Raw genomic sequence first — 14,552 nt, forward strand, 5'->3', positions numbered from 1 at the left:
GACACAGTAACTATGGTCCACGACGAAACCGACGACCAGACGCAGTAGTAGTGGAACGTCCTAGTCAGCCATCGTAGCCACTGGGTTCTCCTTCTGTTGTTTCGTGCGATATTTCCCAAAATTATCATCTCCTTGATAAGGATGTTTTAAATAACCAACGAGGACACTCTTAACTCACTTTTACGTAGTATATTGCCTACATACACTTGCGTATATTTTATATACCTTTATAGCTTCGAGGAAGTTTAACTCGTTTAATATCTTGCTCGAAAAAATAAAGAGCTTTCATAAAGTCGAGATATTTCTAAATTAATTATCAACATTCAGGACGTTTAATTACTAAAATTAATCGCATTTTAAAATCTTCATAGTCTGCTATTCAATTATGATAGATTTAAGCTGAGATTACACACAAGTGCATGTTAAGCTTTTATTCTCTTGTCACGCGAAGGTACTTGTAAGTTGAAACCAATTTCAGTAGAAACAGATGATGTTAGTCAGCTGCTACTTATTCATTTCCCCTCCTTTCTATCGAGACCGCGAAAATACCTGGAAAAAGAACCACATTTTCTTCTTGGGACTCATTATTTCGGCTAACCGATAATTTCCTCTTTCTTCTTCGCCGGATAATGACCCCTGACAAATAGGAATTCTCGCGTAACCGTCCTCGATCGATTGGAAAGCAACCAGGAAACTTATGCAGCGATTTCTACGCGTGCTTACTTTGTCGGTCATTTATAATGACGACCTACTTTGACATGTTTAGAATTGTCCCCTCACTCAATAGTTAAGATATCGGAAGATAATATTTTCTTTTTCAATGATGATCAAGTATCGAGTGAGCTCTTCGCAAATTTAATTTTAATTTTAACCACTAAATTACATATGTAATGTGACAATGTAACTTATCACGTTCTTCACATAAATTCTTCTGTTATACTGGTTCGCTTCGATCAAGTGAATAGAAGCAAAATGATCCTAGATTTATATCATTAAAAAGTTCATAGTCACAAGAAATGGTTATAACAGTTAATCTGATACAAGAAAAGCAATTCTCTAATTATCTTGAGTAATCTAATTCTCATTTTCATTTTCCACAGAAGGAATAATTTCTTTGTTTCTTCCTGTCGTGTATCAAACAGGTATCGATTATTGATTCAAAGTCATTCGAGGTAAAGAGAAATATAAAACCACGTGAACTTGGTGAAATGAAAAATAGGGAAAGAAACGATGAAAACGGTTTACACGGCAGAACGTCATTCGAGCGAGATGTAACGTGTCCGGGCTTATTTTCCCGCGTTGCAAATTGTACGATCTGGGGAAAAGAATGAAAGGTTGTCGCCTGATTGCTCCGCTGAGCAAATTCACGAATGCGTGGATGTCGAATTTCGACCAACTCTGGCCAACGGCTGGATGCAACGCAGTTGTCGTAAATTCGAAGAGTCATCTCTCTGGATTCTCTACTCTATTTTTTTTTTCATCCTGTTTTACGTAAAAATTTGGGGCAAACAGAGGATCGACGTTAAGAGCGCCAGTTATCCAGGTTTTTCGTTAACAACGAAACGAAATTCGAACCGGCAACTGGTCGATATAGTTGTGGAAGAATCTCCGTTGTCATTAATCAGCGAAACGAAGTGGTCGAACGTTGATACGAGCCAGGTTTCGCCAGTATTTTTTGAGTAATGAGGGTAATATTTACGTTCGGTTCTGCGGCGAGAGACGCTTTTCACAATGGGAACACAATCGACACGCTAGAGGATGAAAATTGCGTGTCGACCAGAGAGATGGAATATCCGCCGGTCCGCCTATGAATTTTTATTTTATACGCTTTCAACGTTTTCGCTGGAAATAGGCTACAATTTTTCTGTCCCGGCCGGTAGGTGGACATCCGGTCTATCGATGACGTTTTCCACAATACCGAAAAGCTGATGATTCCATCCTGTGACGTTGAAAGAGCCGAATATTCTAGCTTCGAAATAACAGGCCCAATTTTTTCCTTTCTTTCTCTTTGCTCTATGATTCGTTATCCTTTCTTTTTCTTTCGACTCCTTTCTCTCTTTCTTTATTTCTCTCCGTTTACGTCTTCGGCCTTTTTCGCGGTGCTACCTACGTCCAGCATTACGTCATCCAGCAATAATATGAATAATGAATATCTTCCATTTCATAACCCACGGACATTATATTCAATCAAAAATGATCACGTAATATCGAATGTCAGTATCAATTACGATCAATCATCGGTATCCAAACAGGTGCATTAACAACGTTGTAAACAGCAGCCGCTGTTTTATCACTGGTAACTTGTTGATTACTAATTTCGATGGCTCGCTGCTGCACGTAAAATGAAATAAAACTCGGAATATTGATTCTGTCACAGGCGTATCTTTTTCATTAGGCATCCCAATTTCCCGCGTAATTGTCGCGTTTCACATAAACCAGCGGGTAGTTAATTTAGTAGTGGAACGAGCAACGAAAAATAAAATTCATCAGAGAGAAGTGATTGTAGTTTCGAAAAGGAATCATCGATAGGGTGAAAAAATCGACCAGGCAACGTACGCCCGTTTGCAAAATGTTTGTCATTTGCTATTCACTTGCATCTTCGTAGTTGAGGATCTCTTCTAAGATCCAGCATTAATTATCACTGACGAAATTCCCTCGGCTAAGTCCACTAAACCTGACTTAGGACAAACTCCGTTCCACTTTCGTTTCAAATTTAAGCAGGGCTTCGAACTCGGCTTAGTATACTATCCTATTCGGTACGTGTAATTCAGCACTTGGTGAAGCTACTTTGACGCTGAACGTGGTATCGAGTTTCATCGAAAACCGGTCGCGATCCAGAAAGATGATTACGTTGGTCTATTATTATTTGTTTCGCTTTCGAGGAGCAGTGTTGCGAACTTTTATACACGTTCAGTCATCTATCCTCCACCCATTCACCTATCCTCTGTTTCTCTGGATGCGTTCGAAAGCACAACTTTAATCTGCAACTTCTGAATTTTCAATTAAAAACTTTTTCCTCTGGCAAAAGGGTGATTGCTGAACGAAAGGGTTTAAAGTTTCCTTTCAAGGGTTAAATTAATTCAGAGAATATAATATTCTGCGAGAGAATGTTTCGCGGTTAAATCGATCTCTCGTGATTGATTTTTGTGAAAAAAATGTCAATAAAAGGAAATGATATTGTGTTTCATTATTAGGTTGTTCGAAAAGTTCGTAACTTTCTCGATAGCGGATATATTGTGCGTTACGCTTTAACAAATGTGATGATTAAGAAATGTGTCCAGTTACTTCAATCTTACAATTATTATTGCACTTCTGGTTGGTTAATACGATGGAAGTTCATAAATCAGAGAAGGATAAAGAAAACTGGTGGAAGTTATGAAATATATCTGGGTTTCATCGTTTGTACCATATTATTATGGTGAAAGAGGATTATCCAATAATTTTCCGCAGGCTGAATACCAGGATCATCTGCAAGCAGAATCCGTTGACTCAGGGTATTCGTTTCTGGCTATTCCACCTCCATTCTCAACTCCGTTTTCTGTCTCTTTAATTCCTTGCTGTCGTGATCTTATTTCGTTCGACGTTATGCACTTAACAATCACAGCTAAGAATTTCCTCAAAGTTTCTCAAGTATTACTCGATAACTGATGACACTTCAAGTTCGCATCGCAATTTAACAGGATACAAATAAACATGGAAGAGTTGTCAAGTAGCCGAAACATTTTTTTAAACAACAAATTTTCCATTATGATAAAAACAATTTGTATATGTCACAACTCAGAATAATTCAGTGTTGTGTAATATGCTGTCGATGAATTTCATAAATACTCGTCAACGCCAAATATATTGAAATCCTCAGTTCCAGCTGTCAAATAGCGTTGCAGTTGAAAAATCAACAAAAATAAATTCGTCACGTTTTTTCTGTGTAATGTTCACAGAAATAACTTTTTCAGAAAACATCCCAATAGTTGGTTGTTTCCCCTGGAAACCTAGTTTGATTTGTTGCGACTTTTGGAATACGTACGTGCGCAAATTCACATGGGAACTCGTAAAATTCCCAAACTCAGCGAGTATATGGAACAACTTCGCGGAGAGGAAACGGTTGCCTTCTATCTATCGAGGTTTTCCCCCCGGTTTTCCTCATCAAGCGCAAATCGTGAGTGAAGTTTCAATTTTGCATTCGACCCGTTCGACCTGACTTTTCCTACAGACACGTGTAGATCGGGGATAAAGTGTCGGTCGATGTACTTTCACACTGACGGGAGAGCGGGAGTTAAATTTCAAAGGAAACTCATTTGAAACTTCGATGCCGGCCAAACGGGCCTTGGAAAAACTACTTTTGTACCGAATACCCAGTCCGCATACCTGGGGCTTGGCCTCTACTCTCTGCAAGTGGTAAACTCGTCGGCACTGCTGTTGGACCGTGTATTGAAAAGAGAGATCTCGCCACTACATTGGATATTTCAAAACCAGCTGCTTCCGACACGGCCCGAAGAAAGGATCCGATGAAGAGCCAACAAAGGCAAAAGCCAGAAGCACCTCCGTGGTATGCCGTCCTGATACCAACCGCGAGAAAGATCGATGAACCACCGATTTCCTTTTCATATGGCGCAGCGACACTTGCTTCGAATTACACAACTTTTACCGTTAAATTTTTTCATCGCGTTATTGTTCGCGGCTACTCGAACGAGATGACACTTGGACAAATTCATAGTGAAATTGTGCTATTGATTTTTTGAGGCGCTAGAATACGGATTCAATTATTAACCCTTTCTGTGCGAAGAATTAACGTGTACATATCAGTTTGTCCCAAAAGTTTCTTTCGTTTCATAAGGTGATAACAGATGAACAACAATTTTTGTTTTATATTATTTTATTGAATTAGGTATGATTCATTTCGTTATATTTCTATTATTATGTTCGTGCATAATTCTTTCAACTAATCTATTATTTCCTTATAAAGCGAAAGAAACTTTTCGAACAACCTAATATATTGCCAGATATGAATATTAAGGTACTTTTTGATATTTGATACGATACCAATACTTTCCATTGCTTTTATCTTTTTGTTATTTCATTAGAACTTTGTTACTTAATTTAATTACACGTACCTTATGAAATAAAATAGCGAATCAAGCAAAATTCGTTAGAAATTTTCAATAAATATATCGAGCAACTGATCTTTTATTTATGGTCGACAGTGTGTATGTTCTCTATAACAAGGAACATTTATTATATGTGTTCTATTATAAACTATTATGGATAGTATTGAAAAAGTTCGAATGCATAGTCTTTTCCAGATAACAAAAATCTCTTCGACTTGGACTCGTAGTTATGAATATACCTTAGAGAGAATATCTAAAAATTGTTAGAGTTAATGGTGGATGAATTCATAAATATACGTCACTTGGAATGGAAGAAAATTCCATTTTCACAAATTGACACCGGAGCAGGGGAACCGCAACACCCTCAAAAGCCGCGATTCCGATGGTAAAAGCTAAACGAGAATCGATCGACGTCGATAAGCACGGCGTTTCAGTGGAAATTCACGCCGTTACCGGGAAAAAATTCCCAAATTCTCCGCCTCTAGTTCGCTAACTGCCTAGTTCGAGCAAATAGAAGAAGTGTTCGTAGCGCGATGTGGGGAGCGAAGAAATGAAAGGTCCTCAAGCAGGACTATCAAATCTCGTTTCCCTTTAACAAATTTCCTCCTTACCTATTCGTTCAGTAAGAGCATCGGTGGTGGCATCCAGTCTGTCCAAAGAAGGGAAATCCATGGAACGAAGGGAGCGGTCAAAGCACTTTGAAGCTCTGCCTTCCTGATAGCCAACCACCGAGAAAGATCGATCATCATCCACGACTACGATCCGCATTGAAATTCTCATTCCCTTGGGATTTTTCCTCCTCTGCTTACCACCCCTTCCACAACGGGGTTGAATCTTCCTTCTTCTCTTTCTTATGCTTCGTTCGATCGCGTCATATAAAATTCAACCGCTAAAGCATCCTTCTTGGAAACAACGAAAACAGAGAAAGACTGCACGAACATAATGGAGAAAGGGAAAGAAAGGAAAAGAAGAAAAGAAAAAACGATGGTTTGCCGCGAGAAATTCATTTCACTTTCCGGTGGACAGTCTTCCTTTTTTTATTCACCCTTGGAAATCCAGGATCATTTGAAATCAACCCACGGTCGTGTCTAACCTTCCTCTCCCAATAGGTCCTCATCTGTTCGAAAGCTACGATATCCACGACGACGTCTGGATGTAGTATGACCGTCTAGGGGAGAAGAAATCGCGTTGCTGGACACCCTACGTCCATCGAACGACTTTCATCCCCCTCAGCCCCTCTGTAACACTGTAACACGCCAAACCCATGGCGACGTTGATCGAGTTTTCATCCAGGGTTTCCACCACGGAGACCTCGTAACCACCTACGACCCTTGATTTTTATTCGAGCCACACCGGCTTCGTTTATAACTTCGTTTCTTCGCCGAATCGTCTACTCGATGTCCTAAGTTCACCTGCTTATTCGCGATCAACTGCTGCGAGGTGTCGAGAAGATTTTTTACTTCTACTTTTTCATGAATTAATTGGACAATTAAGAGCGAGATCGTATTTTTCGTCACTTGGCGTTTTCATGGTTAGATATGAAGCTCTTAAATGAGAAATACGATAAGTTAGATCTGCCGTGTTTTAGAGAGCAGCGATTTTCAAGTTCAGTATATCGTGACAGCTTCGCATCAAGATTGTGTATCTCTCGTTTGATTTTAGAATTAAATATGCGTTTTTGTCCAACTTCTGGATATTAATAAAAAAAATCATTAATAACGTTAGTTATGTAGAGTAAGATTAATGAGATTGAAACACAACAACTAGGCTAATATTATTTGTTTGTTACACAAAATTTGAGATTTATCGGCTATTTCCAGAGTCATTTTTTCAACTACCTATTTCATATTAAAATTCTTCTTCTCGAATTTAAACAATTTGTCAAGAGTAGTTATAGAGAAAAGAAACACGATTGGCTAGAAAATGATGTGAAAACGTAATAGAGTTCGTAAAATGATCTCGTAGAAAACAAATACCGAAATTATAACCTTTTTCGTTTATCTCAATAAATATTACAAGCGAATCGCATTTTCAAGCCACATGACGATTTTTATTATTATTATCATCCGAAAGTATCCCAGTATACTATCATTTTCTATTCTTATAAAAACCATTGCCGATGATAAAATCTGCGAAGAGGTGAGGACCTTCGCATTGTGCTATGTCTCCCTGAAAATTCGACTCGCACTTGGACACCATGGAAGATCAGAATTACCATAACGACATGCATGTATGTAGGAGAATCGTCGGAATCAGGGCGAGATCCTTTTGTTGGCCGGAATTGCGAATTTTCGTTGACCTTGGCTACGGGGTAGCTTACCCGTTTTCAACGTTGCAGACTCACGGGGGATGCTGGCAGTTTATAAATCATGCAAATCGTCTTCCTTTGCACGGCGAAAGAAGACAGTTCTCTGGGTAAACTACCTGGTAATTCTCGTTATCCTAGAGCGGCTTTAAACCAGCGAAAATTCGTTCTCTCCCCTGTTGTAACGCGATTTTTAATTTACATATTGCTCGTAGCGAGGAATTAATACGCGACGTTAAAAAGAGCATGGTTTTTCCATGATACTCGCCGTTGTGCTGGGCTGTAAAAATACGCACCGCAGGGTCAAATTTCTTCCTCTCAGATACGTATTTTTGTAGAATGTTTTACCACGTTGTTGAGAAAGGGTTTACTATTTGTTGACGTTGAAAATTCCGCATCTTAATAGTACTTGGCCCCCCGGGAACTTGCACTTCTTCTCACCGCGTATATTTCCAAACTTTTTAGAACATGCATTATCCGAAGGGTATATGAAGAGAGAAATGCACTGCAAACTCGTGCGTATATTACTACACACGAGTGTTGGATAAAATGTGACATAAAATTTAGAACAGAGATCGAATATTTACGTTATAGTATCAATAACTAATAAGAAGAAATTCGTAGATGCATGATATCACGAGTTGAAATTGATTGGACGTACGTTGTGTGTACGAAGTACTTTATTATACAGAAAATTAACATATATACATAAGGATTCTTTACAACCTAAAGTATAAGATCAGATAATAATTCTTAAAGACTTTGCTCAATAACTTTTCAGGTTTATCTCATACTCCATAAATATCCTAATATCATAAAGTGGGTATCATAGGGACATTCCCTATACCATAAAATCATTCTTATCTTCATCCACATTTGTTACGCTATAATTATTGCATGTATTTTTACCATATAAAAGAAAGTTGTTTAAATCCAAAAATATCTGTAAAACTACCGTAGATAAAAAGAATTAGTATGTTCTGTTAATTCTAATCCATGTGTTACAACCGTTCGCGGAGAGACACGGTCGCGAGAAAAACGCGTCAACGAATTAATCGTTCTCCTATTTCAATTAAGATAACAGAGGTGGTTCAAATGAGTTGAACAGGGTTTATATAAAACTTGTATATTTAACAATATTTCAAATTATAATGAACACGTCACAAATTATTTAATGATAAATACAATTAGTTTGTTAGTAATTCGACCCGACTTTGTGATATTTCTTGATATATTCGTTAGACTAAGCGACCTGGATTTTATTCGTCTAAACCTCTCGATGCATTCCGTTTGAATCCCCAAATGATACTGATTGCCCTTCGATTTTTTCTTTATCTTCTCTGGGAAATGACCCCCACTACACTCGGGTCATACCACCGTTCGGCCTATGATCTGCCACCTTCTTTGTGTAGATGAAATAACGGACCGCAGGCGAATCGACGTTTCTAGAACTCGCTGCTTGATGGCAACTACGCGCTTGTCGCTATATTGTATATATTTCGCCGGTCCTATAAGACGATCCATCTGCGACACTGTAGTATCACGAGCTACGGTTAGGGACACGGCCTATGGTAAGCCTCGTGGCGTAACACCATGAATCTTATAGAAACACCGTATTATCCGCGTGCTGTAATACCATGTGTCGTTCAGTATTCTTGGTGTTGAAGGATGTCACCCCAAGGAACAAATTAATTCGTGGAAGATTCTCCAGTCGAACAACCGAATGGCCAGTTTCTGGAACGGGCGAGAAAGCTCGAAGGGTGGAATTACCAACGTGCATACATATATGGAACAGCAGCGGTTGGAATCCCGCTGTGTCCCTTTGGACGATTCTGATCGGGAATTTCTTGCGACCTTCAGAGGGCCAGGGGATAGTACGCGTCGGGATTACATCAGTATGGATTGCGCGTAATACCCTGTAAACCGAGTGAAGCTTTCTTTTGTTTTTGCGTCGGCTTTCATCTCTCTGGAAAAGCGAGAACGATCTCCGATAGGGAAGCATCAAAGCGTTCCGTTTTATCCGGTACACGTGATCAGGAAACAGTTTCGTTCGTCATTTCAGTCAGATTCCATCACATCCAGATGTTATCAAACAGATATCATTCGTACAAAAATACAGGGTCCGTCCAAATAACATAAAAACGGAAATGGTGTGATTCCTCGTGCAAGAGTAAGACAAAGATATGGAATAAAAATTCTTCATTTTCGACTTAGTATTCCAGAAAATCGAATTTGAAAATTGATCACATATACGTGAACATGGCTAATTCACGTACTAGGTGTGAAAATAAGTCGACAATGCAGAATAAAATTTTTCACAGAATGCATTGTTTCTGAGAAAACAGTACTAAGCCGAGTCCTAAGTAAACGTGTTCACATTCTATTCTTTCCTTTAAATGAAGCTTTAAAACTTTTATTAATCCGAGAATAAAATTCGGATTTTATTCTACATTTTCAACTTATTTTCACACTTAGAATTATGTCGATTATTTAGTCCTGTCCAGTGTGGAATTAAACATGTTCGAGTATACTTGATAAATTTCCAAGTTCGATTTTCTCAGCAATTGAGCCGAGGATGCAAACATTCTATTTTTATGTTTTTTTTATCTTTTCACAAGGACGAATTTTTTGACATACAATCGACGATGTTTAAATAATAAATATATGTAGCGATATACGTAGTAAATATTAAGATATATTATTGTTATATGGTTCAATAGATAGTTTAGCACTGTAGTCTTTATGACTATAAATCAGAAGTAAATTGTCTGGATATCTACGAAGGATAGTGCACTTAATGCATGCGTGTACATCGATCGAATAAATTAGCTCGTCGGTAGAGTATGAAATTTCCCGTGGAATTTTTTAATAACACGTATGGAACGATAGAAGAACGGAGACTCGACTTTATTATGTTTCGCGGGTTTCCCGAGCAAGCTTAATTACGCGAATGATAGGCACGCAACAAAAAGTCCGGCGAGGAATTCTTTGCAACCGCAAACAATTCTCCGGCTAATTAGCCTGAATCTGGGCGTAAATTGCCGATGAAATGGCTGTTAAAATCCATCGTTGAGCCGAAACGCAGAAGGGAGAGCAGAGAGTAAGCTAAAAGGAGATGGAGATGAAACGAAAGGAAAAAGAGGAAAAACAGAAAGATAGCACAAAAGGTACCGCCCTTGAGGTCATTACTGTACCGTGGTTTGGATCGTGGCAGCCTAGAAAGTTTCTTGGTCGCTTGCCAGACACTCACGCGAGCGACCACCTTCAAAAAATACCCGTGAAAGAGCCGAGAATACCGATCGTCGCGCGACGAATGAAAGGGGACACGGAGAGCTTGCGAAGAGGGAGCGAAATTTCACGGGCCACTTAGAAACGATACTCGTGACGATTCTTTTCACCAACGTCGTCCTTCTCGTGAGTTATGAAATATAGCTGCCCGATCGGGCGTAGCTTTCATATTTCCTTGGAACCAGGCAACGTGCGAGCGCTTCGCCTCTCGTTGTTTTCGCCGTGGAAACGTCCACAGTGATGTACTTTCCGTCGGAAATACGAGTCCAATCGTTCATAAAGCTCCTGGGGTATTGCTTGTATGGCGCTCGACGATAGGTGAATCTACGCCCATACAGCGACTTCTCCTTTTTCACTGTGTTCCTCCGCGATTCCCTTCGCTGCTCTATTGTCTCCTCTCAGAGGCCGGATGCATGACGTGATCCTCCGTCATACAGAACAGCGTCTGATGAAAATGGTATTTGGAAATCTGATAAAGCGAACTACCATCGTAAATCGACCGTTTCGACAACCGTTCTCTTTATCTCATGCTGCAAGAATCATGGTAGTCTGGCATTAACCTCGATGCAATTAAACGAAGAATCTGAGATTAAGCGTTCTGGGACATTTTCTATGCGTCTCGTGTTCGCATGTGTGTATTCTTTTGGACATCTTGTGGGTTTCTACGTACTTTATACACGGTAAGCCGAATTTTTGTGGAAAGTACGATAGTAGCTGATTCAGCATTCTAAAATAAGGAGTTCGTATAAACATACGTCGATATGACCTTGTTTTGGAGTTACAGCTTGTTTTACGATGCCAGACATTACTTAGATCAACGATTTCCTGGCAAATGGACAGGTCGCGTTGGCCTTATTTCCTGGCTGGCTCCCTCCCTGGATGGACCTGAATCCATGCGATTATTTGTTATGGGGACGTTTAAAATCTCTCGTTTCTACTAGTTCAGTTGCCTGTGTTAATACTCCTCGACATCGTGACGATCAAAGTTACCGATAAATTCGTACAAATTTGACGATCCAATGCGATGCATTTACGCTTTTGTTGAAGCTGGGCCTGCTCACTTCGAGGAATTTTTCCCAAGGTAGGTAAGCAACTATTACGACACGAAACAAACTATTTGTCGAAAAAATGTCATATCAAGAACGTCGTATGTGAACATTTCTTCCTACTTTAGTGTGTTGAATCGATTCCTGTCGTATTTCCCGCGCGTTGTGACTCACCCTGTATGTCGATTGATCGACACGTGAAACCGATACAAAGTATCGTGCAGATTCGTTCGAATATCTCCGAACGATTTGAAATTCAAGAGTCGGAATAAATTCCCCGAACCTCGGTCGTCCTTTTGTCAGTTTTATTAGGTTCTCGAAGATACCACAGGGCTTAAGTATAATTCTAGAGCACAATAACGTCTGGTAAAGTGCCATTCCAGACTACCACCACTGCAGATTATGGACATTCCACGTGAACACTAAACATTGTCACTCATCCTACTCAATCTTCGATACTTCGACGTAAAAGCACTAGAGCAACCAAACAGTATAAATCTTGGTTGCAAGGCAACCCGTTGTCGTAAAAGGTCTCATCGAATATTTCCATAAATCAATCTATTTTGGGTGATAAAAATTTGTATCCCTCGACTATGAGAAGACTCGTCAGGAATAAAAAACTATTTCTTCGACGAATACAATAGAAGAAAAAATATATATAAAAACGTTATGTAAAACATCTTGAGATGTTATTAGTATTGTGACAAGACACAATTGTTGTTTCTATAAGTTTTTAGATACTTTTACGAGTCAAACCATATATTTTTCATAGTCTTACTCGTATAGTTCTTTTTTATAGCTGCCTTCTTCAAAATGCTTCTCAGTTGTATATTTATCGTTATCGTTATCAAACGAGCTCGATGCTTCTGAACCTCGCTTTCTTTTCTAAAAATCTTATTGTTTATTATAGAACAATTTTCCTAATCTTCCTCGTTAATTCTACATCTACGATCGAAGCAACTAAATCATAAACACAACAGAGAGACAAGATCTTGTAACTTCCACTCTTTTGAAGTTGTTTCAGGCTTTAAGGAACATAGTCGTCTCTCATAACATACACAATGTGCTCGTAAAAAATTTCTACAAGCGTTCGCATATTTTCGTGAGCTAGCGACTATCGTAGACTCGCGGATAACAAGAAAACGAACAGTTCGAGAACAGGAGGCTGCGAACGTCGTATTTAGGTTGGGATCGACTGCTCGTTCAAATAATCTCTCGGAGGCACGTCAACGGGAACGGTGTCATCAATTTGACCCTGTTTTCTCTTCAGTTCGATATTGCGATCCGCGACCTCGCGGCGTCGAGTATTCGCTGATCGTGGTATCTGACAGTAGCAATAACGGAACACAGTCGATTAGACTCCCTTACACTCGATTTTATCTTATATTCCTCCTTCTTTTCCTTCTGCTCTCCTCGTATTTTCTGACAACTGTCTCAGACCGGTAAACTACGGTTTTACTTCGCATTCGCATGTGAATATCGATAACCAGTCGACAAGTTGGCGTTACGTTCTTTCCACATATATAACATTAATCGCGTGGTAGGAAATGCAAACAAGCTGCATAGACTGGTAGCGACAAACAAGGTGAAAAATGTTACGGGCAGGAAATAGTCAGAGAGACAAAGCGTTTTTGAGCGATTAAATTACGGTCACGAAAGCAGCAGCCATCTTGCATAATAATTTACCAAGCAATGTTATTAGTAAATTGACAAGTGAAAAAGTTACTTAAATATCAGTGATGTGATATTTTATAACGTTACAGATTCACTGACTCGTAAATTGTAAAATTTGCTGAAAGAGCTTCGTTTACTTTATTACCAAACTTAGTACTGCCACGCAAGAGGATTTATTAGTATTATAACTTGTAAAATTTCACTGATAATATTAGTTCAATTGTGCAAGAGGGCTGCTTACAGTTGCACGTTTTCCGAACCAGAGCTTTCGATCTCTCGGCGAAATCCTCGTGGGAAACGTTGCAGCCAGTTCGATTTTTTCATGCCGTAGAAATTCGCAAAGAACAGGGTCGTCCTTCGATATCTCCTTGCTACCTCCATGCACCTTGTCATTTGCAACAGAGATACCAGTTCACGAGTTAGATATATCCGGATTTTAGAATATTCTATATCATAGAAAATATTCTGTATGATTTCCATAGAAATTTCCAATAAACTTCGATTGTCGATAATTTAGAGAATTTAATGTCAAGAACGCGGATGGAAAGTGGATTAAGAGCACTGTGATTCGTAATATAGAGAACTTCCAGATATCCCGGAAGTTCGAGGTAGTTTCTAGGTTACGATTCTCCGGGAACGACGATCGACAGAGTTTCCACGGTGTTTATTAACCGCGAGACAAGGCGAATCGTAGACTCGAATGCGACGCCTGGGGCGTTCGACGAATACTCAACTGTCCAGAATTATATCCACGAAGATTAGAAGCGAACCTTACCCGCATAGACGCCTGAAATTCGTGGATCGAGAATCGCTAGATCCGAGTGTTCAATATCATAACGCCTAACGTCGAGTCGCTCTGTAACTCTACCAGCTGAATTCCAGTCGTATTGTCATGGTGATCGCAGTGATAATGGATGGCGGATTTGCAGGAATATCGATGGATTGGTCGATGGATTTCTTGGAAACATTGGAATACCAAGCCTAGATGGTGGAAAACGAGCATTTGCCATTACTGAGCAGCGTTAGTTAAATGAAGGTGGAATGGTGAGTATTATTTACTGAGGGTTGCAAGTATTATTATAGTCGCGGCTACTATTAAATCACTATTTTACGTGTTGGTTGTTCTTAATTATG

The 14,552-nt window shown here is 39.4% G+C and overlaps 1 protein-coding gene and 1 long non-coding RNA gene across 6 annotated transcripts in view; one reads left to right on the plus strand and one right to left on the minus strand.

Annotated features, from left to right (window-relative positions):
* LOC117231593 overlaps positions 1-14,552 on the minus strand; it is a 109,566-nt gene that overhangs the window by 31,398 nt on the left and 63,616 nt on the right. For 2 of the 3 annotated variants that reach the window (XM_033490171.1, XM_033490172.1), the window contains exon 3: positions 13,660-13,803. The exons of the other annotated variant lie outside the window; for it this stretch is intronic. In XM_033490171.1, coding sequence (XP_033346062.1) covers positions 13,660-13,803 — 144 coding nt within the window. The remainder of the gene's footprint in view (positions 1-13,659; positions 13,804-14,552) is intronic. 3 annotated transcript variants of the gene reach the window in all.
* Positions 1-14,552, plus strand: part of LOC117231594 — an 83,684-nt gene that overhangs the window by 24,666 nt on the left and 44,466 nt on the right. For 2 of the 3 annotated variants that reach the window (XR_004493001.1, XR_004493003.1), the window contains exon 1: positions 12,888-14,462. This is a non-coding gene — a long non-coding RNA (uncharacterized LOC117231594). Of the gene's footprint in view, positions 1-12,887; positions 14,463-14,552 lie in introns of those variants that run through there. The other variant, XR_004493004.1, reaches the window with a different exon arrangement.

Source organism: Bombus vosnesenskii, unplaced genomic scaffold, assembly GCF_011952255.1.
Source record: "Bombus vosnesenskii isolate JDL3184/JDL3185 unplaced genomic scaffold, Bvos_JDL3184-5_v1.1 scf7180000013273, whole genome shotgun sequence".
In the NCBI taxonomy this organism is placed as follows: domain Eukaryota; kingdom Metazoa; phylum Arthropoda; class Insecta; order Hymenoptera; family Apidae; genus Bombus; species Bombus vosnesenskii.